The sequence below is a fragment of the Piliocolobus tephrosceles genome, chromosome 11, assembly GCF_002776525.5.
Source record: "Piliocolobus tephrosceles isolate RC106 chromosome 11, ASM277652v3, whole genome shotgun sequence".
Lineage (NCBI taxonomy): Eukaryota > Metazoa > Chordata > Mammalia > Primates > Cercopithecidae > Piliocolobus > Piliocolobus tephrosceles.
The window spans coordinates 89,536,360-89,561,074 of record NC_045444.1 but is presented as its reverse complement, the minus strand read 5'-3'; the positions used below and the strand labels follow the sequence as shown (position 1 = coordinate 89,561,074).

Here is a 24,715-nt window from a genome sequence, read left to right as displayed (position 1 = left end):
AAAAAAAAAAAAAAAAAAAAAAAACAAAGAAAGAAAGAAAGAAAGAAAGAAATTATAAACAACCTAAGTAAATAACATGTCTTGAATCCAAGGAAATATACAACCATTAAAAATGATCATTTAGGCTTGGCACAGTGGCTCACGCCTGTAATCCAAGCACTTTAGGAGGCCAAGGTGGGAGGATCACTTGAGGCCAGGAGTTCAAGACCAGCCTAGTGAACATGGCGAAACCTTATCTCTACTAAAAATACAATAATTAGCTGGGTGTGGTGGCACACGCCCACAATCCTAGCTACTTGGGAGGCTGAAGCACAAGAAACACTTGAACCTAGGAGACAGAGGTTACAGTGAGCCGAGATCAGCCACTGCACTCCAGCCTGGGCGACAGAGCAAGGCTCTGTCTCAAAAAAACAAAAAAACAAACAAAAAGAAAAGAAAAGAAAAGAAAAAAAAGATAAGGTTCTAATATAAAGTGTGAAAGTGTGGGCAATCCCATTCATCTCAAAATTCCCATGCAATCTAAAAAAGATATTTAGACAAATAACAAGCTATTCTGCAGAGTTACATAACTCTTAAAAGCTTAACTCCTGAACACCCTGCTAGAATATACATATAATTTTGAAAGCAGTTAGGATCCAATAATAACTATTAGTACATATATTTAAAATCATAGCCAAAATTCCAGCACTTTGGGAGGCTGAGACGGGTGGACCATGAGGTCAAGAGATCGAGACCATCCTGGCTAACGTGAAACCCCGTCTCTACTAAAAAAATACAAAAAACTAGCCGGGTGAGGTGGCGGGTGCCTGTAGTCCCAGCTACTCGAGAGGCTGAGGCAGGAGAATGGCGTGAACCTGGGAGGCGAAGCTTGCAGTGAGCTGAGATCCGGCCACTGCGCTCCAGCCTGGGCGACAGAGTGAGACTCTGTCTCAAAAAAAAAAAAAAAAAAAACATAGCCAAAAGAAAAACAAAAAGCCAAAACAAAATGAAAAACAGTTTGCAAACTTATCCAAGGTCCCCTAATTCTACTGCCTTCATGAATTCTTCAGGTATATTAATATATCAGTTGAAAAAATGACAAGTTTTAGAATAAGGCTCATAATTTTGGAAGCAGTTATAATTTCTTCTGGAGATACGGTTATACTTTGTTTCATCGATTCATTAAAATCTGTCAAAAGTACTGGCAGTGTTATGGACTGAATTATGTCCCCCTAAAATTCCTGTTTAAAGCCATAATCCCCAATGTGACTATATTTGGAAATAGGGCCTTTAAAGTAGTAACTGGGATTAAATGAAGTCATCAGGATGGGCCTTAATCTGATAGAGCCCCTTATAATAAGAAACACAAGAGATCTCTTTCTCTGTCCATATGCATACAGAGAAAAGACCATGTGAGAACACAGCAAGAAGGTGACCACCTATAAGCCAGGAAGAGAAGCCTCACTTCTATAGAAGTGAGAGCCTGATCCTGATGTCACCTCAATCTTGAACTTCAAGCTTCCAGAACTGTGAGAAAATAAATTTCTGTTGTTAAAGCCACCCAGTCTGTGGTATTTTGCTATGACAGCCCTAGCAGACAAATACAGGCAGTATTATGGATGATATTTGAAATACTTCCAAAAGGTTTGCTTTATTTATGCCTACAAAACAAAAAGTATGGTATGTGGAGGGGCTTTTTCTTTCCCTTCAGCTTCAGTTAAAACAAATAACTCTTCACATGAAACATATTCTTTAGAATACATTTAGACAACAGAAAAAACTCTAAATTTGCATAAGCATTATGACTGTACATGCTTACCTGCTAAATATAATGCCTTCACCTGAGGAGGTTGTAGTGCTTCATAGAAGATGATAACAGATCCTAGCTGACCCTCCAGAGATGTGGGACACCCCCATTCACTGTCTTGGGTTCCAGCTGATATCAATTTGGTAATCAATTTTGATTTTTCAATTGTTCCTCCCCAGGAGGCTGATGACAGAATTCCACCAAATGATGTCCGATGAGGGGTAATAGGAGAAGAGAAAGGTGGATCTGGGATTTGGGATGGTGGAGGAGTGGTGGTTCTTTGCCCAGCTGAACCGATGCAACAGGAAGTAAAGGGCTAAAAACAAACAAAAAAATTACACAATTTTAATTAAAATATATCCTCATATTTAACACAAAATTACACAATAGGGCATAAAATTACACAAATAAATAAATTGAAAATAAAAGTGGAAGCATCTTTATTTTTACCAAATCATGATGTGTACATGCATGTGTATACTTAGGAAATTATTAGCAAAATAATCTTGGCCTATAGAATTTGGATGCATTACTTTTATGACTGATTTTATATTCTTTGGTAATTTTTGAATTTTTAAAGTGTATATGATTAAGAATTTTTTTAACTTTACTGTTTTTGAAAATAGAGAAAACTATTTTTTCTCTTTAAAATATATAAATATTAATCACAAATATTAATCACCTGAAATGGTCACTGAGATGAAAACCAACAAGAAATTACTGAATCATAGGACTTGTGAAATAATCTACTCTATTCCACTATCTTCAGAAAAGGCCCTCTAGTGTTCTTTGAGAACCACTTCAATACATAAACTCTATTTTATACCTAACTAAAATGTGAAGGTTTTAAGCTTCTTCATTATTGTTTCAATTTTAATCGAGTTAGAAGAGTCCCTCATAATATTCTCTTAAGTATTTCACATACTTAGAGAGCTTTTATTAAATGATAGATTGATCTGCTCTATTCATTTCTTTTTTTTTTTTTTGAAATGAAAGGCCTCACATATTTATTACTGAACCCAGCCAACCAACGCATTCATAATAGATTCAGAGAGGAAAATACGTCGAACTCTCCAGAGAGTGGTGACATTTTCAGTTTGATATGGTAATGTGATCGTGACCTTCAGACAGCACAAATATATGTGCCATCTCATGTGCAGTTCCTTACAGACCCAGCTTGGTTCTTCTCCAATGTCTCCTTTTGGAGTTGTACCTTATTTTATTTCCAGTTTTCATCCGAATCCACTGGGGAATGGGACGATTTTGCTTTTGTTTCTTTGCCAGGAATCGCTTAATCCTGAAAGTCTTGTGAGAAGACATGGCGAGAAGTGGAGGCAAGAACACACCACGATGGCGGAGAAAGGAAAAGAGGGCTGCTCTATTCATTTCTTTGGCTTTCCTGTTATAAGTCTTTCTTTCTAAGCCTTTGTATCTTCCTTAAATGTTTTCCTTTTTTCACATTGTCTGACTTCATCTAGTAATGACAGGCTGACAGAACTGAATATTAATATGTGGAGTCTTACCACATAGAAAACACTTTAAAATCTGGGGCCACATATTTACAGCAAACATAACCTTCTACATTAACTAAAACATTTCAAGAATTCTCAATCGATGGGGCCTGTGAAGAGCAGGTTGGATATACTTACTTCATTCATGGCAGGAAATCTGAGAGGGGCAGAAACCTTCTGTTGTCCATTGTCATAGATGTAGATGAAGCTCTGACCAAAGGGCCTTTTTCCAGGCATGTGGACAATAGTTATGTTGTGCTGATGAAGTGAAACACACATTTAAAAGGATAAAATTACATTATATCTTTGGAATGACAAATGCTTTCAGAATTTTGCTCTATAATTTGTACAAATAGAACATTAAGATTAAACTTAGTTAAATGTTAATTAAATTGATGTTGTCAAAGTAACAATTTTTTCCATAATAGTACAAAAGCACCTACGTGTATTCTATAAAATATACACAATTGTAACAGTACCTTTTCTGCATTTCCAAAGCTTCAGTATTCCTTAGAATCATTTTTAAAAATGAGAAGCATTTTATATTTTAGAAAACAATACAAATGCATTGTTTAAAACAACCTATCGGCTGGGCGCAGTGGCTCACACCTGTAATTCCAGCACTTTGGGAGGTGGGTGGATCACCTGAGGTCAGGAGTTCGAGACCAGCCTGGCCAACATGGTGAAACCCCACCTCTACCAAAAAATACAAAAATTAGCCAGGTGTGGTGGCAGGTGCCTATAATCCCAGCTACTCAGGAGGCTAAGATAGGAGAATTGCTTGAACCCAGGAGGTAGAGGTTGCAGTGAGCTGAGATGGTGCCACTGGACTCCAGCCTTGGTGACAGAGTGAGACTTTGTTCCAAAAGAAAAAAACAAAACAAAACAAAACCACAAAACAACCTATCATCTCATTTTATTTTGTCATTTTTTAAAAAAACCTTTTTTAGAAACTGGGTCACGCTCTATAGCTGAGGCTTGAGTGCAGTGGTGCAATCATAGCTCATTACAGCCTTGAACTCCCCAGTATCTTCCTGAGTAGCTAGAATTATGTGTGCCACCTCACCCAACTAATTTTTAAATTTTTTGTAGAGAGAGTCTCACCCCAGGCTGGTCTTGAACTCCTGGCTTCAAGCAATCCTCCCACCTTGGCCTCTCAAAGTGCTAGGTTTACAGGTGTGAGTTACAGCACCCAGCCCATCTCATTTTAATATGAAATTCAAAATTAAATTTACTTATAGAGGTAGGTGGATCACAAGGTCGAGAGATCAAGAACATCCTGGCCAACATGGTGAAATCCTATCTCTACTAAAAATACAAAAATTAGCTGAGTGTGGTGGCGCATGCCTGTAGTCCCAGCTACGTGGGAGGCTGAGACAAGAGAATTGCTTGAACCCAGGAGGCAGAGGTTGCAGTGAGTTGAGATCACGCCACTATACTCCAACCTGGCAACAGAGCAAGACTCCATCTCAAAAAAATAAAAAAAATAAATTTTTTTTTTTACTTATAGAAAACCTCAAGACATCCTAACATTCTAAATACATATTTACTAATTTATTTATTTATTTATTTTTTTTTTTGAGACAGGGTCTCACTCTGTTGCCCAGGCTGGAGTACAGTGGCACCATCTCAGTTTACTGGAGCCTTGACTTCCTGGGCTCAAGTGATTCTCCCAACTCATCCTCCCAAGTGGCTGTGACCACAGGCACAAATCACCATACCCAGGTAATTTTTGTATTTTTCGGTAGATACTGGGTTTCACCATGTTGCAGTGATGGTCTCAAACTCTTGAGCTCAAGTTATCTGCCTGTCTTGGCCTCCTAAAGTGCTGCAATTATATACAGGTATGCCACTGCCCAGCCTCATTTAAATTTTTTTTGCAAAAAAAATGACTGCTGTTGAATTTATGACAATAGTGGGAAATACCATTAACCATACAAGAAGTTAAATGTGATGCCCTAAAGCCTTACCCAGAGGGAATCACAGAAACTGTGGTCAGGAAGCATAACCGTTGCATATTCTCTTTTTGTGCACACTGCCACGACCAACATACCTGAATGGGTAATAAAGGCTTCAAAACCCATGCCACTTCCTGTAAAAAAACTAACAAAAATATGTATTATCAGAACTTTTGAAGTTGGTTGCTCAGTTTCCTCATCATTAAAGTACATAAAACCATAAAGCCATCATGAATGTCTTTCCCAACAATTCTGTAGCTTAAATTCTATTGCCACACACTAGTCCAACCTTGTTTCAAAGACCCTTTTAAAATCCATTTTGGTCGTAAGAGTTTAGTAAATAAAAGGCAGCCTTCTAAAGTGGAATTCCACTAGTAAAAGTAAAAAAGTAAAACTATTAATTTTCAAATCTCTAAAATTCTTCCAAATAAGAATCAGTAAGCATAAATAAAGGTCTTTAAAATCACACAGCATAGGCCAGGAGCGGTGTCTCATGCCTGTAATCCCAGCACTTTGGCAGGCCGAGGCGGGCAGATCACCTGAGGTCAGGAGTTCGAGACCAGCCTGTCCAATGTGGTGAACCGTCGCCTCTACTAAAAATACAAAAATTAGCTGGGTGTGGTGGTGGGTGCTTGTAGTCCCAGCTACTCAGGAGGCTGAGGCAGGAGAATCACTTGAACCCAGGAGGTGGAGGTTGCAGTGAGCTGAGATCGTGCCACTGCACTCCAGCCTGGGTGACAAGAGTGAAACTCTGTCTTTAAAAAAAAACAAAACACGGCCGGGTGTGGTGGTTCAAGTCTCTAATCCCAGCACTTTGGGAGGCCAAGATGGGCGGATCACGAGGTCAGGAGATCAAGACCATCCTGGCTAACACGGTGAAACCCCATCTCTACTAAAAATACAAAAAACTAGCCAGGCGTGGTGGTGGGCGCCTGTAGTCCCAGCCACTCGGGAGGCTGAGGCAGGAGAATGGCATGAACCCGGGAGGCAGAACTTGCAGTGAGCTGAGATCCGGCCACTGCACTCCAGCCTGGGCGACAGAGCGAGACTCCGTCTCAAAAAAAAAAAAAAACAAAACAAAACACAAGGCATATTAAAAAGTAGTAGCTATTAAATTCTGGATGTACATACACATAGGTTTTCTGTTCCTTCATATAAATATATAGCATATTTATATGTAATATATACTTATAGCATATTCAATGGAATAGAAATCATTACTTATTTTTTTTCTTTTTTTTGAGGAAAATCTCCCTCTATTGCCTAGGCTGGAGTGCAGTGGTACGATCTTGGCTCACTGCAATCTCTGCTTTCTGGGTTCAAGTGATTCTTGTGCCTCAGTCTCCCAATTGGCGCATGCTGGGATTACAGGCATGCGCCACCACGCCCAGCTAATTTCTGTATTTTTAGTACAGACGGTGTTTCTCCATACTGACAAGGCTGGTCTTGAATTCCTGACCTCAAGTGATTCGCCCGCCTCAACTGCTTAAAGTGCTAGGATTACAGGTGCGAGCCACCACACCTGGCCATTATTCATTTTCACGGAGTTTTTTCTGTGTGTGACATCTTGCTTTGTCACCCAGGTTGAAGTGCAGTGGTGCAATCACAGCTCACTGTAGCCTCAACTTCCTGAGCTGAAGTGATCCTCAAGTAGCTGGGACTACAGGTGTGTGCCACCATACCTGGCTAATTTTTATATTTTTTGTAGAGATAAGGTTTTGCCATGTTGTCCAGGCTAGTCTTGAACTCCTGGCCTCAAGCAATGCACCTGCCTCTACCTCCTAAAGTGGTGGAATTACAAGCGTGCCACCACACCTGGCCCATTTTCAAGATTATTACTCCTTTTTGCTTTCACTTTTACACTACTTTTAAGATGGAAACTTGTGGCTGGGTGCGGTGGCTCAAGCTTGTAATCCTAGCACTTTGGGAGGCTGAGACGGGTGGATCACGAGGTCAGGAGATCGAGACCATCCTGGCTAATACGGTGAAACCCCGTCTCTACTGAAAAAAAAAACACAAAAAGCTAGCTGGGCGAGGTAGCGGGCGCCTGTAGTCCCAGCTACTAGGGAGGCTAAGGCAGGAGAATGGTGTGAACCTGGGAGGCGGAGCTTGCAGTGAGCTGAGATCTGGCCACTGCACTCCAGCCTGGGTGACGGAGCAAGACTCTGTCTCAAAAAAAAAAGAAGGAAACTTGTTTCCAAAGTAGCCTCAAAACTTAACCAGCAATATTTGAGGTATATAGCTATTACTATGAAAGCAATAGAGCACTTACAATTAAACTGTATAAAGCCTCCGGATGAAGAGGCTTTAGATAAATTGTACATCTAAAAGCTAGATGCTTGGAAACAGTTTTCCTGTTTAAGAATCACAGCACATATTGTTATGACAGTATTCATTTATATTCCATAATGTTTACCAGTACCTGTACAATTGTTTCCTTTTCCCTCCTTTGTTAGCAATGCCAAGAGTCAATTGATCCTGATCTAAGCAAAACCAAGCACTGAAAGAAAAGGCGGACCCCGGCCATTTCTGTATGGGAGGCACAGAAATTCCTGCCATACTATGTGACAAATCAAAATATTGGAGGGCACTCTCTAGACTTAGTTTTCGAGCCATTGTCAGGATCGCTCGAGTCACAGGAGTGATGTAAGGGTGAACAGACTCAGATTCATCCACTCTAAGCAATCTTAGTAGTCGACGGATTTCTTCTGAGCTCACTGACTGACTCCCCAAGGAACCATGGATTGCAATCAAGTTCTCAGCACAAGTTTGATGGAGGGAAGAATGCGAGTCAAGGGTTTCAATGATTCTAATCCCCATGTTTGCATTGACACAAGTAGTTCGACTCTGTCTATTAATACAACAAATTCTTTTCAGCCAATCAGAGATGAAGATTTGCAGGTCATGGGATTGTAGTTCTGGAAGCCACTGGATAAGAAGCAAGAGAGGTTGGACATTACTAATGCCCAAAATCCCAACTGAAGTGTGGTCACCCTCTACAGCCTGAAAAGCAACATAAAAGATAAAAGGTTAGTTACCATTTTCAAAACGGATATTAACAGAAGTTCTCTTAATAAAAGTTATAAACTCACCATATTCATAAGCTCTTTAAGTAATTCCAGTGGTGGCTGACCCAGGGATTTTAATACTTCAAACATATGTGTATAACCAATTCTTTCTTTAAATACTTCCTAGGGGATGGGAAGACAATATATTGAAGTACATTTTCAAAGACTGAATGTGTTGGAATTTTTAAAATATTAAATAGTCATTTATGCTAATTAACTTAATATTAAATAAAGAAAAAGATACTAGTTCACTATTTGCCTTCTTAAATCACGTCTTCATTTTAAAATAGATTCCATATAACTTCTGGAGTAATAAAGTTATAATTCTGTACCAAAATTCAAAATAAATGAAATTAACAATAACTGTGTTATAGAATTATTATATTATTTGCAGATTAGAGCATATGACAATTCTTGTATTTTCTTCACCTGATTTGCAATTACTAGAGTAGTAGTTAGTCAAAACAAAAATAGAGGAAAAAATGAGAGACTGTAGGTAAGAGGAATCAGACATCAGCCTAAAAAGATCCAATTAAAGAGTTCTTGGCAATTTTGAATAGTGGTCAGAAATAAACTGAGTACAAAGAGTTTTCTCTGTGCTACTTGTATTTAAATGGAATGAATTATCTGGAACATCAAGTTCATTTTAGGAAGTTCTATGTCACATGTATTTTTGAACCAGTAGGCACCCAAAGTCATAAAGTGAAATGTAAAGACAACTGGTAAACCTAGAACATAGTAAAGTGCCCCATTACATTAGGTTGAAATATATACACTCACTACAAAATCAAAAAATTTAACAAAACAGGTAAAGTTTGTTTCCTTTAGGGAGAGAAATGGTTGAACATGGGTCAAGAATAGGAAGGAAATATTTTCTCATTATGTATTTTTGTCATATAATCTTTTGAATTTTAAACATGCCAGCTATTACATGGACAAAAAAAAGAATTCAAGGAAGACTGGAACATCTTTTTTGATGTCTGAATTTCAGAATACAGTACAGGCAATCCATTATACTCATAAACCACTTATTTAAGACTTAAAATGGTTTCCATCTTACAGCAACTAGTATTAAATGGAGATTAAGTCACAAGCCAGACTGTAAAAGTTGTAAAAGTCTATTCAATAGGAACCTAACCATGAGTTACGTCAACATTTCTAGGGCAAAGGTTAGAGTCTCCTAACACAAACCAATATAATTTAAGGAATACAATGAAAGGCATGTTTCAGCAAACAGGGAGTAATTAATTGACTTCTGGTACCAGAGAGGTGAGGCATGAAGCATATTAGATGTGGCAGATAAGAGTGTAAAGTAATAATAAAAGTCACTGACATGTATTTAGCACTTATCATGTGCCTGGCACTATGCTTACCACTTCACACAGATGACCTCACTAATCTTATCAGTATATGAGGAAACTACCAGTATAACTGGACAGAAGAACAGTCAGTGGCAGTGAATGAGAAGAAACAGAAAACTCTAAGGGTTATTGAATATAAGAAAGCAGAATTTCCATGGCCATACAACCTGGAAAAACTGGTATCAAATTGAAAAATGTTCATAATTTAGGCAGTCATAAACTGACTAAATAAAGGGTCATTATTTTATTAATGAAGAAAAACTCTGATATAAAACTTAATTCTTTAAACTCATGAACCACAGAACCACTTAAAAGTATCCTTCCAACACCAGTGTTCATGTCCCATTTTTTGCTAACACCGTAAATCCTATCAGTTTGCAGTTCAAATATTAACGTCTTTTAACATCTTAAAGCAGTGCCTATAGGTGTTTGTCTTTAAAATTATCACAAGTATAGGCAAACAATAAGTAACCTCATTCTTATACTAAGATATTTTGTGAATGATTTTATTTCAGGTGTTAAACCACATGTATTATATACTTTCATACATCACTTCAGAATTTATATAGTGAAAATTGGCACATCTATTTAAATATTTTAAAACTTGGAGATACATCAGGCTAACCGCAGACCTTTCAACAGAAACCCATACAAGCCAGAAGCGACTGGAAGCATATGTTCAGCATTCTTTTTTTTTTTTTTGAGACAGAGTCTCACTCTGTCACCCAGGCTGGAGTGCAGTGGTGTGATCTTGGCTCACCGCAAGCTCCGCCTCCTGGGTTCATGCCATTCTCCTGCCTCAGCCTCCCAAATAGCTGTGACTACAGGCGCCCGCCACCACGCCTGGCTAATTTTTTGTATTTTTTTTTTTTAGTAGAGACAGGGTTTCACCATGTTAGCCAGGATGGTCTCGATCTCCTGACCTCGTGATCCACCTGCCTTGGCCTCCCAAAGTGCTGGGATTACACGCGTCAGCCACTGCGCCTGGCCATACTCGGCATTCTTAAAGAAAAGAGGCTGGGCACGGTGGCTCACACCTGGGATCCCAGACTTCGGGAGGCTGAGCGGGGTGGATTACAAGGTCAGAAGTTCCAGAGCAGCCTAGCCAAAATGGTGAAACCCCACCTCTACTAAAAATACAAAAATCAGCCAGGCGTGGTGGCAAGCACCTGTAATCCCAGCTACTCTGGAGGCTGAGGCAGAATTGCTTGAACCCAGGACACAGAGGTTGCAGTGAGCCAGGATCGCATCACTGCACTCCAACCTGGGCAACAGAGCAAGACACTGCCTCAAAAAAAAAAAAAAAAAAGAAAAGAAAAGAAAAGAAATTCCAAAGAATTTCATATCCAACCAAACTAAGCTTCATAAGTGAAGAAGGAATAAGACCCTTTTCAGAGAAGCAAAAGCTAAAAGAATTCATTACTACCAGACCTGCCTTACAAGTTGTCCTGAAGGGAGTGCTAAATATGGAAAGGAAAGACCGTTACCAGCCACTACCAAAACATACTTAAGTACATAGACCCATGACACTATAAAGCAACCACACACACAAGTCAACATGTCTGTATAATAATCAGCTAATAATATGGTAGTAGGATCAAATCAGAACAGATTAATACTAACCTTGAATGTATATGGGCTAAATGTCCCAATTAAAAGGCACAGAGTGGCAAGTTGGAGGAAAAAAAATCAAGACCCAGTGGTATGCTGTCTTCAAGAGACTCATCTCACATGCAATGACACCCATAGGCTTAAAGTAAAGGGATGGAGAAAAATCAATCAAGCAAATGGAAAACAGAAAAAAGCAGGGGTTGCTATTCTTACTTTAGACAAAACAGACTTTAAACCAACAAAGATAAAAAAGATAAAGAAGTTAAATAACGGTAAAGGGCTCAATTTAACAAAACCTAACTATCTTAAATATATATACATGCTCAACACAGAAGCACCCAGATTTGTAATTCTTAGAGACCTACAGTATACTTGGATAGATCATTGAGGCAGAAAACTAACAAAGATATTCAGGACCTGAACTTAACACATGACCAAATGGACGTAGTAGAGATCTATAGAACACTTTACCACAAAACAAGAGAATACACATTCTTCACATCTGCACATGGGACATACTCTAAAATTGACAACACAATCAGACATAAAATAATCTTCAGCAAATTTCAAAAAACCAAAATCATACCAACCACACCCTTGAACCATAGTACAGTAAAAACAGAAATCAAGACTAAGAAAATTGTTCAAAACCATATGAAAATTAAACTGTCTACTCCTGAATGACTCCTGGGTAAATAATAAAATTAGAGCAGAAATAAAGAAATTATTTGAAACTAATGAGAAGATACCACATACAAGAATCTCTGAGACATAGCTAAAGCAGTGTTAAGAGGGAAATTTATAGCACTAAATGGGCACATCAAAAAGTAAGAAAGATTACAAATCCAGCAACCTAACATCACAATTAGAGAACTAGAGAAACAAAAGCAAACCAATCCCAAAGCTAGCAGAAGACAAGAACTAACCAAAACAGCGCTAAACTGAAGGAAACTGAGACATCAAAAACCATACAAAAAATAGGCCAGGCACAGTGGCTCACATCTGTAATCCTAGCACTTTGGGAGGCTAAGGTGGGCAGATCACTTGAGACCAGGAGTTCAAGATCAGTCTGGCCAACATGGGGAACTCCATCTCTACTAAAAATACAAAAATTAGTCAAGCAAGGTGGCACGTGCCTGTAATCCCAGCTACTCGGGAGGTTAGCAGGAGAACTGCCTGAACCCAGGAGGCAGAGGTTGCAGTGAGCTGAGATCTCGCCACTAGACTCCAGCCTGGGTGGCAGAGCAAGGCTCTGTCTCAAAAAACAAAACAAAACAAAAAAAAACAGAAGATCAACAATTCCAGGAGTCAATTCTTTGAAAGAATTAATAAAATAGATCACTAGCTGAACAAAGAAAAAAAGAGAGAGAAGATTTAAATAAACACAATCAGAAATGACATATAGGACATTACTACTGACCCCACAGGATACAAAAAATCCACAAAGACTACTATGAACAGCTCTATGCACACAAGTTAGAAAACCTAGAAGAAATGGATAAATTCCTAGAAACATACAACCTCCCAAGATCAAACTAGTAAGAAAATGAATCTCAGTACAGACCAATAATGAGTTCCAAATTTGAATCAGTAATAAAAAACCTACCAATCAGAAAAAACTAGGATTAGAAAGATTCACAGCCAAATTCTATCAGATACATAAAAAACAGCTGGTACCATTCCTACTGAAACTTTTCCAAAAAATTGAAGAGGAAGGACTCCTCTCTAATTCCTTCTGTGAGGCCAGCATCATCCTGATACCAAAACCTGGCAGAGACACAACAAATAAAGAAAACTTCAGGCCAACATCCTTGATGAACATAGATGCAAAAATCTTCAACAAAACATTAGCAAACAGAATCCAGCAGCACATCGAAGAGCTAATCCACCATGATCAAGTAGGGTTTATCCATGGGATGTAATGTTGGTTCAATATATGCAAATCAATAAATGTGATTCATCACATAAACAGAACAAAACAGAAACCACAAGATTATCTCAATAGAAACAGAAAAGGCTTTCAATAAAATTCAACATCGCTTCATGTTAAAAAACCCTCAACCAACTAGGCATTGAAGGAACATATTCCAAAATAATAAAAGCTATCTATGACATACCACAACCAACATCACACTGAATGGGCAAAAGCTGGAAGCACTCCCCTTGAAAGCCAGAATAAGACTGGGATACCCTCTCTCACCACTCCCAGTCAACACAGTACAGGAAGTCACAGCCAGTGCAATCAGGCAAGAGAAAGAAATAAAAGGCTTCTAAGTAGGAAGAGAGTAAGTCAAACTCTCTCTGTTTGCAGACAATATGATTCTATGCCTAGAAAATCTCATAGTCTCTGCCTAAAAGCTCCTTGATCTGATAAACTACTTGAGGAAAGTTGCAGGACATAAAATCAGTGTACAAAAATCAGCAGCATTCCTATACACCAACAATATCCAAGCTAAGAGCCAAATCAAGAATGCAATCCCATTCACAATTGCCACAAAAAGAATAAAATAACTAGGAATATGGCTAACCAGTGAGGTGAAAGATCTGTACAAGAATTATAAAACATTGCTCAAAGAAATCAGAGACGATACCAACAAATGGAAAAATATTCCATGTTCATGAATACGAAGAATCAATATTGTTAAAATGACCATACTGCCTGGGCTGGTGTGGGGGCTCATGCCTGTGATCCCAGCACTTTAGGAGGCCAAGGTGGGCAGACCATTTGAGGTCAGTAGTTCAAGACCAGCCTGGCCAACATCGTGAAACCCTGTCTCTACTGAAAATACAGAAAAATTAGCCAAGTGTGGTCATGCACACCTGTAATCCCAGCTACTTGGGAGGCTGAGGCAGGGGAATCACTTGAACCTGGGAGATGGAGGTTGCAGTGAGCTAGGATCGTGCCACTGCACTCTAGCCTGGGTGAGAAAGTGAGACTCCATCTCAAAGAAAATAAAAATCACCATATTGCCCAAAGATTCAGTGCTATTCCTATCAAACTACCAGTAGCATTCTTCACAGAACTAGAAAAACCTATTTTAAAATTAATATGGAACCAAAAAAGAGCCTGAATAGCCAAGGCAATCCTAGACAAAAAGAACAAAGCTGGAGGCATCACATTACCTGACTTCAAACTATACTACGAGACTACAGTAACCAAAACAACATAGTACTGGTACAAAAACAGACACATAGATCAGTAGAACAGAACAGAATATAATGCTGCAGAGTCCAGAAATAATGCTGCACACCTACAGCCATCCAATCTTCGACAAAGATGATAAAAACAAGCAATGGGAAAGGGCTCCTTTTTAATAAATGGTGCTGGGATAACTAGCTAGCAATATGCAGAAGATTGAAACTGAACCCCTTCCTTACAATACACAAAAGTCAACTCAAGTTGGATTAGACTTAAGTGTAAAACTATAAAAACCCTGGAAGATAACCTAGGAAATACTATACTGGACATAGGACCTGGCAAAGATTTCATGATGAAGCCATCAAAAGTAACTGCAACAAAAACAAAAATTGACAAATGGGACCAAACTAAACTAAAGAGCTTCTGCACAACAAAAGAAACTATCAACAGAGTAAACAGACAACCTATAGAATGGAAGAAAATATTGGCAACCCATGCATCCAACAAAGGTCTAATATCCAGAATCTATAAGGCACTTAGACAAATCAACAAGTAAAAGCAAATAACCCCACTAAAAAGTGTGCAAAGGACAAGAACAGACACTTTTCAAAAGAAAACAGGGCTGGGTGTGGTGGTTCATGCCTGTAATCCCAGCACTTTGGGAGGCCGAGGCAGGCGGATCACCTGTTGTTGGGAGTTCAAGACCAGCCTGGCCAACATGGTGAAACCCCATCTCTACTAAAAATACACAAATTAGCCGGGCTATAGTGCTGCACACCTGTAATCCCAGCTACTCGGGAGGCTGAGGCAGGAGAATCACTTGAACCCAGGATGCGGAGGTTGCCGTGAGCCGAGATTGCGCTACTGCATTCCAGCTTGGGCGACAGAGCGAGACTCCGTCTCAAAAAAAAAAAAAAAAAATCAAAAAATAACAGATGTTGGCAAACTTGTGAAGAAAAGGAACACTTATACACTGCTGGTGGGATGTAAATTAGCTCAGCCATTGGGTAAAGCAGTCTGGCAATTTCTCAAAGAACTCAAAGCAAAATTACCATTCAACTCGGCAATCCCATTATTGGGTAAATACCCAAGGGAATATAAATTGTTCTACCATAAAGACACATGCACATGTATGTTCATCATAGCACTATTCACAATAGCAAAGACATGGAATCAACCTGAATGCCCATCAATAGTAAACTGGATAAAGAAAATGTGGTAGATATACACCATGGAATACTACACAGCCATAAAAACAAATGAGATCATATCCTCATATCCTTTGCAACAATGTGGATGGAGCTGGAGGCCATTATTTTAGGCGAACTAACACAGGAATAGAAAACCAAATACCACATGTTTTTACATGTAAGTGGGAGCCAAACACTGAGTTCATATGGACACAAAGAAAGGAACAATAGACATCAAGACCTACTTGAGGGTGGAAGGAGGAGGGGGAAGATTGAAAAACTACCTATTGGGTACTATGCTTATCACCTGGGTGGCAAAATAATCTGTACATGAAATCCCTGTGATATCTAACTTACCTATATAACAAACCTGCACATGTACCCCTGAACCTAAAATAAAAGTTAAGAAAAAAAAAGCTGGAGGATATATGTTTCACCTTAGCAGCTGGAGATTTGTTCATTACTGCTGTCAAAGCCTGAATGGTTGATATGGCCAAACAATCCAATTGTCCCTGAAACACCTATTGAGGGGGAAGGAGAAACAAGAAATTAACAAATGTATTCACAATTTTTATTGAGTTAGGAAACCTTTAGTCTGAAAACCTGAAAAAATAATTACTTAACATGCATTACATTCCTCTTCCAATGAAATGGATTTCTGAAACACTATAACCTGCAAGAAAAGTTACCTATTTAAAAGAAAAATAAGCCACATGTCAAGGAGGATAAGGCAACATTCACTTATTACATTAAAATGTTTTGAGAAAAACACAACAAGCTTAATACATGCTTTTTAAAAATAATGGACAATCTCAAGAGGAAGGGAGGGAGGTCTATCATTCATTGGAAATCCTATTATCTTTTTTTTTTTTTTTTTTGAGACAGAGTTTCTTTCTTGTTGCTCAGGCTGGAGTGCAATGGTGTAATCTCGGCTCACTGCAATCTCCGCCTCCTAGGTTCAAGTGATTCTCCTGCCTCAGCCTCCTGAGTAGCTGGGATTACAGGCATGCGCCACCACGCCTGGCTAATTTTTGTATTTTTAGTAGAGACAGGGTTTCTCCATATTGGTCAGGTTGGTCTTGAACTCCTGACCTCAAGTGATCCACCTGCCTCGGCCTCCCAAAGTGCTGGGATTACAGGTGTGAGCCACCATGCCCAGCCAGAAATCCTATTATGTTTTAATTTCCCTTCAAAACTACACTTGAATGATCCAGGTTTAAATTCCATTTGCATGTATAAAAAAACAGCTAAAATAATCTTGTTCATCTAGTTTCCAAATCCTGTGTTAAAACTAAGATGGCATGTGCATACGCCAATTAATTATATTTATAAACAATTAAATATATCTATTTTTATATAAAATGGAAAATTTGAGGCAGACACAGAAAATGAAATACATATCTCTAAGCATTGTCATGTTTTTGAGAAGGCAACTTTTAATCCTAAAAGTTGTATGAAAAAAAAAAAACTAGCCTAATTTTGTCTATTACTGTTAAAGCGTCAATAAAATGAAGAGATATGTTAAATTCCAGGGCAGTGTATTTATAGCAAAAACAAAAACTAACATCAAGAATATTAAAAAACTGAACATGACTGTTATATCGGGGTTAGACAATCATGAAAGCACAGAATCACTTACAATTTGGAATTGTAATGTGAACCTCTAAGAGACTATAATAATTGTTTTATTAATCTACATAAGTAGGCCTTAAGAGGAATTAACATTTATAAAGAAATCTAAAACAGTACTCTGTAAACTGATACTTCACATATAGAATAAAAAATAAGCTGATAATGTCTCTTATTACACAAAAATTCTATTTATAAACTTGGACGTTAACACAATGTTAATAAAGGACATTATGTAAGTTTTCTTGCAAATATTTTGGAAGAGAAAAATAACATCAGTTTTTAAAGGTAGTTTTTTTTTCAAACTAAATTACCTAATGTATTGAAAGAAGCAACATAAATTACATATTTTTGCTTTATTATACCTGTAATAGACTTGAATTTCTAGAATACAAAAAGTCAAGTTTTATGCTAAATCAACAGAGAGTTCAGCATCTTCTTCCCTTCCTCCAAGATTCAGGTTGTCCACTGAATTATAATCATCACTTGTCAATAAGAAGCAAAGAATCAAGATATTAACAATGACCATACATATTCACAAAGAAAGCCCTAAGGTCCCAATATACCACAGTGCTTAGAAAAGTCACCACCAGGTGGACAGCATTGATACTGAGATTCCATTCCTGTACTTTATATCTCCTCAAATTGAAAAGACCATATTATACACATAGAGGGAATGGTATTGATTGCTTGCATCAACCACCAAGATATTTATCCTTTAGATGAAAGCAATTTTTATTTTAACTTTTTAGCAATTTTCAAAACTAATTAATGAATATTAGAATTTGACAGTGTTTGTGTATTTTAGGACATAAGAAGAAAAGCACAGGAATAGTTATTCCCATTGGCTGATTTTGGACTTCAGCTGAAACAAGATGCAGGCTATGTAGATACCTGGTCCTCATTCATTTCTGTCAGTAATTTGTTGGCAAGGTCTTTCTCGTTCTTGTCTGCCACCTTATTGTTAGCATTTAAAAACAGCTGTTAAAAACAGAGACAAGAATAATGGAGAAAGAACATTAAAACTGTTACCTACAAGTAGCAATGAAGTTTAAATGGGTTTCCATGTCTCTTGAAAATAAACCCAAGAATTCCCCTGTGAAGTATATGACACTTTTAGAAATTAAAGATTATTCACTTTTTGGATTATGAACTAATAGTAGTTTAGATATTTCTCTCTTGGAATTCAAAGTTACTAAAATAACAAACAATGGCAATAATTAGGATTAGTTAACATTCCTAAATTCTTAAAGAATCAGCAGAGAATGTCTCACAGTGATATGAGTCCCCACCCAAATTTCATCTTGAATTGTAGTTCCCCAAATTCCAGCGTGTTGTGGGAGAAACTTGGTGGGATTTCTCGTGGTAAGTGATTAAGTCTCATGAGATCTGATGGTTTTATATTGTAAAGGGAAGTTTCCCTGCACAAGCTTTATTCTCTTGTCTGATGCCACGTGAGACGTGCCATTCACCTTCCACCACGATTGTGAGGCTTCCTCAGCCACATGAAACTGTGAGTCCATTAAACTTTTGCAAACTGTCCAGTCTCAGGTATGTCTTTATGAGCAGCATGAAAATGGACTAATACACACAAAAAAGAAGGAAAGCTGTTACTGACACAAACTAAAGATACTGTAGTACATAACACCCAGTATGGTTCTATAGTTAAGGAAGTTTGTGAAGTGCTATCAAACTAACTTTAAAAATGGTTCTTTCTAGAAGTACTTCTCAGAGTCTCAAATATGCTAATCTGTACTTTGACAAGGGAGGTCAGGGTGCAGCATTTCCAAAATTTATCTGACCACACATTTTGTTAAAACATTAGTTTAAAAGTATTCTCCAAAGTCATCAAGAATTGAGCTTCATTTATATTCTGTAAAAGAAAACTGATATTATCTCTAGCATACATGGGCATTACCCTCTTCCCAATAAACTAAAGAAATCAAGTGTTTTAGTTTCAGTATATAAAAGTCAGCATCCCAAAAGGCCTTCGCCTTGCCCACAATTTGAGTACAGAGAAAGAAAATTCAAATGATATTCAAATGGAGAGACAGTTAGATTTATAAAGGAAGTTATTAAGAGCATCCTAAGGAAGAAGGTTCTTAGGAAGTTATATTATTTCAGAAATGAGAAAACAAAAGGTCGAGTTACATGCTGAAATATGCAATATAAAATAAACTGCATAGAGGTATGGTATTATATGTTATGCAAGAGTATATATAAGGCTTAACATAACAATAAATTGATATATACACTACAGGCCTTGGAATCAGAGACCTGAGTTTGAATTTTGGTTCTGCAACTTATTGGCTGCCTGATTTCAAGGAAAACTACTTCTCCAAGCTTTTCTCAAAAATAGGGAGAAAAATACCTCATCAAATAGCTATATATATTCAATGACATAATCCACGCTAGCTTATTAGCATAGTATCTGGCACGTAACAGAGACTTAACAAATGAAAGATGTCGGCTGGGCATGGTGGCTCACGCCTATAATTCCAGCACTTTGGGAGGCTGAGGTGGGCGGATTACCTGAGGTCAGGAGTTTGAGACCAGTCTGGCCAACATGGTGAAACCCTGTCCCTACTAAAAATAGAAAAATTAGCCTGTAGTCCCAGCTACTTGGGAGGCTGAGGCAGGAGAATCACTTGAACTTGGGAGGCGGAGGTTGCAGTGAGCAGAGATAGAGCCACTACACTGCAGCCTAGGTGACAGAGCAAGACTCTGACTCAAAAAAACAAACAAACAAAAAACAAATGAAAGGTGGCATTATTACAAGCAAAGTCTTTTTTAAAGAATAATATTTCATATTTAGGTAAAGGGAAACAAATAGATAAAACTGGTCAATGTAAAAATGAGTAAAATCTTTCCAGAAAGCAATATAGCAATCTGTAAGAAGAATCTTTAAAACAATTCTTACTCTTTAACCCAGTAACTGTATTTCTAAAAATCTACCCTAAGAAACAGTCAAAAACATCAAGATTTTAGCAGCCATAAAGACTAGGTAATGGTTTTGAATTCTTCTCCTTGCTACTGAAGATACAATTTTCTTTTCTTTTCTCTTCTTTTTTTGAGACGGAGTTTCACTCTTGTTGCCCAGGTTGGAGTGCAATGGCGCAGTCTCGGCTCACTGCAACCTCCACCTCCTGGGTTCAATCAATTCTCCTGCCTCAGCCTCCTGAGTGGCTGGGATTACAGGCATGTGCCACCATGCCTGGCTAATTTTTTTGTATTTTTAGTAGAGACGGGGTTTCCTCATGTTGGTCAGGCTGGTCTCAAACTCCTGACCTCAGGCGATCCGCCCGCCTGGGCCTCCCAAAGTGCTGGGATTACAGGCGTGAGCCACTGTGCCTGGCCTATTCTTTTCATTAATTCAAGTATCTTTGGGCAGCTTTAAAAATTTGCATTAATTCAAATCATATCCCTGTAATTTAGTAAAACAAAATAACTGATAAATGTTTAAGGTACATCATATCTATCATAAAAGTTAAATGTATGATTCCATGGAATTGTAAAGTACTCTATAGTATGATGAAACTCATTTGCCAAGCCAAGGAGCCTTTACACAAATACTTAAGGAAATCAATGCATACTTAAATAGGCTGATGAATCTCATACAAAAAGAAAGCATGAAAACAGCAGCAGTCAGCTTAAGGTTGTCCATCTGATTCATAAATTGTTTATGATACTTTAAACTTTATTTGCCAAAGTTTCCAATGAGTCTAAATAGCAAAACTGATTCTATTTACTATATACTATACATAGTATATACTATTTACTATACACTATATATAGTATATATAATATACATATACTATATATTAATTATAAAATAAGTTATTTTATTTATATATATAAAATAATTATAAAATATTATATATACTATACATATATAAAATATATTACTATATAGTATATATACTATTTACTATATAAATATACTATTTACTATATACTATATAGTATATTCTATATACTGCTATAAAAAAAGAACATAAAGGATTCATTCTTTACTAACAAACAAATAATTTAAACAAAGCAACCATGGACATCTATGGCATCATGCAATATATTTGGGGACTTAGGTTTTCATAATATTTCAAAGATTTTTATATATTCAGGAATCATATCAACTATTTCCATAAAATGTTTTTATAGCAATAAAACCTTTGATTCTCCTATAGTTAATATACAGAAAACATTTTTTCCTACTGACTAAAGAGTGACCTTAAGTTCCAGTAATACAATTAGAAAATTATATATTACAATGGACTTAGGGTAAGAAAACCTGGGTTAGAAATTCCACCTCCATCAATTATTAGTGTTGACCTTGGGCTAATCATTTAATGCCTCAGGACATTTTTCCTTATTTGTATAATGAAGAAGTTTAAAAGCTTCTTTCAAAGATTCCCCTTTGTTGTGAAGACTTAATGGCTTCAATGTATAGTGATAAATCTAAAGTGATTCTGACCAAAAAATATTCCAGAAATAAGGAAGACTATTACTGCCAGCAGGGAAGGCCCAGGTCCCAAAGCTTGGTTTTCCTCATTTTTTGTTGTTTGTTTGTTTTTGTTTTTTTGAGACAGAGTCCTGCTCTGTCACCCAGGCTGAAGTGCAGTGGTTTGATGGCTCACTGCAACCTCCACCCTCCAGGTTCAAACGATTCTTCAGCCTCCCTAGTAGCTGGGATCACAGATGTGCACCACCATGCCCAGCTAATTTTTGTATTTTTAGTAGGGATGGGGTTTCGCCATGTTGGCTAGGTTGGTCTCAAACTCCTGACCTCAAGTGATTGACCTGCCTCAGCCTCCCAGAATGCTGGGATTACAGGCATAAGCCAGCATGCCCAGCTGGTTTTCCCTCTTTAAAGGGATTTCTTCTCCAGCATTTTTATTTCAAAACAAAATGTGATAGGTGGTATCAAATAATTAACTTTTAAAGGTCATGATTCCAGATACAAATTTTAAGAAACTTTGGCCTATAAAGAACAAATATTAGCTCACCATCATGATAGCTATGACAAACAGTTTTGTATTTTTTAAAAAGATATTATCCATATCAGAAATCTGTTATATCTGAGTTTCATATACTGAAGAAAAACCAATGCTAATAAATTTTAGTAGGAACTATATTGTATCCTAGAGATGACCCTATAAAGCAGACTCTTTTTTTTCTTTTTTTTAGACGGAGTCTCGCTCTGTCACCCAGGCTGGAGTGCAATGGCACGATCTCGGCTCACTGCAACCTCTGCCTCCTGGGTTCAAGTGATTCTCCAGCCTCAGCCTCCCGAGCAGCTGGGACTACAGGCACGTGCCACCACGCCTGGCTAATTTTTCATATTTTTAGTACAGACAGGGTTACACTGTGTTAGCCAGGATGGTCTGGATCTCCTAACCTCGTGATCCGCCTGCCTCGGCCTCCCGAAGTGCTGGGATTACAGGTGTGAGCCACTGTGTCCAGCCGATTAGCAGATTCTTTACACATGTGAGATGTTGCCTTTATCACTGAATTTGTCTTTATAACAATTTACTTCATCAATATATTCTTTACTATTTGATTTTGATGCTGTTCTTTACTGCAATGAAGTGACATAAATGCTTTCAGAGATATCCTTCAAAACAGTGTGAAAAAATTCAAGGAGTTGATACTAAAACCTTTATTCTGAATTACTCTCATAGAATTAACCCCTGGTATTTTTCAGCAGGAAATCAATGAAAAGAATACCTCAAATAGAAAGGTAAAAGCTCTTTGAAGTAGTTTCATTTACAAAGGCTTTATAAGAAGCTCTCTAAACAATTTCTGATACCATCATGATACATGGAAATATCCTATATACTCTTTATTTTCTTTTGAGACAGAGTCTCACTCTGTTGCCCAGGCTGGAGTGCAGTGGCACGATCTCGGCTCACTGCAACCTCCGCCTCCTGGGTTCAAGCGATTCTTCAGCCTCAGCCTCCTGAGCAGCTGGGACTACAGGCACGTGCCACCACACCAGCTAATTTTTTTTTTTTTTTTTTTTTTTGTATTTTTAGTAGAGACGGGGTTTCGCCATATTGGCCAGACTGGTCTCGAACTCCTGACCTCGTGATCTGCCCACGTCGGCTTCCCAAAGTGCTGGGATTACAGGAATGAGCCACCGTGCCCAGCTTAGTTATGTACTCTTCCACATTGCTGCTATATGTATAAATTAGTAAAAAAAAAAAAAAATGAAAAGCAAATTGCATATATATTAAGAACCTTAACCATATTTCTGCTATTTTTCTACTTTTCTATATTTTCCAATGAGTTACAACTTGTTTTTACACAATGTTCTGCTCCCTAATTTAAAAAACAAATAAGAAAAGTGTATGCCCTATGACCTAGTAATTCTACTGGAAGTAAAATTACATTCTGGAAACAAATTAAGTTTCCACTAGCAGGGTGGAGTTAAGTAAATTATGGTACATCCACTTAATACAATATTATGTAGACATTAAAATTATGGCACATGAAAATAATGAAATATCTTAAATGAAACAAAAGTAGTGTTAACAATGCATAACAAAAAAGACTTTACAAATCAACAAGACAATAACAAATCTGATTTTAAAATGGGCAAAGGACTTGAATAGACATCTCTCCAAAAAAGATATACAAATGGCCAATAAGCACACAAAAAGGATGCTCAATATCACTAATCATTAGTGAAGGCAAATCAAAAACACAATGAAATACTACTTCATATCCATTAGGACCGCTACTATCAAAAAAGAAAAAAAAAAACACCACCAGTGCTGGCAGGGATGTGTAGACATTCGAAACTTTGTGCACTGTTGTTAAGAATGTAAAATGGTACTTACTATGGAAAACAACATAGAAGTTCCTCAAAAAATATTCAAAAGTGAATTATCATATATCTAATAACCCTACTTCTGAGTATATACCCAAAAGAACTGAAAATGATACCTTGAAGAGATATTTGTATACCCACATTCACAGCAGTAGCCAAAAGGTGGACGTAACCCAAATGTCCACTGATGGATGAATAAGCAAAATGTGGTATTTACATACAATGGAATTATTACTCAATGTTAGAAGGAAGAAAATTCTGACACATGCTACAACATGGATGAATCTTGAGAACATTATGCTAAGTGAAATAAGGCAGTCATAGAAGAACAAATACTATATGATTCCAACTTTATGAGATATCTAGAGTAGTCAAATTTATAGACACAGAAAGTAGAATAGTGGTTTCCAGGGGCTGAGGAGAGGGGAAACCAGGCAGCTGTTTAATGGGTATAGAGTTTCCATTTTACAAGATGAAGAGTTCTGGAGATGGGCTGCACAATAATGTAAATGTATTTAACACCATTGAAGTATACAATGAAAAATGATCAAGATGCTAACTTTTTATATTATATAATTTTAACATCCTTCCCTTCCCTTCTTCCCTTCCCTTCCCTTCTTCCCTTCCCTTCCC

The 24,715-nt window shown here is 37.6% G+C and overlaps 2 protein-coding genes across 3 annotated transcripts in view; both read right to left on the bottom strand.

The window, feature by feature from the left end:
* Positions 1–24,715, bottom strand: part of NBEAL1 (neurobeachin like 1) — a 220,591-nt gene that overhangs the window by 106,072 nt on the left and 89,804 nt on the right. For both annotated transcript variants that reach the window (XM_026454600.1, XM_026454601.1), the window contains 6 exons: positions 16,062–16,145; positions 8,348–8,446; positions 7,678–8,258; positions 5,268–5,400; positions 3,436–3,555; positions 1,799–2,102 (listed from right to left, as the gene is read on the bottom strand). In XM_026454600.1, the coding sequence (XP_026310385.1) occupies positions 1,799–2,102; positions 3,436–3,555; positions 5,268–5,400; positions 7,678–8,258; positions 8,348–8,446; positions 16,062–16,145 (1,321 nt within the window). The remainder of the gene's footprint in view (positions 1–1,798; positions 2,103–3,435; positions 3,556–5,267; positions 5,401–7,677; positions 8,259–8,347; positions 8,447–16,061; positions 16,146–24,715) is intronic.
* LOC113224888 (60S ribosomal protein L39) lies at positions 2,755–3,154 on the bottom strand. The gene has a single exon (XM_026454603.1). The coding sequence runs from the start codon at positions 3,104–3,106 to the stop codon at positions 2,951–2,953; it is 156 nt and encodes a 51-aa protein (XP_026310388.1). The 5' UTR covers positions 3,107–3,154; the 3' UTR covers positions 2,755–2,950.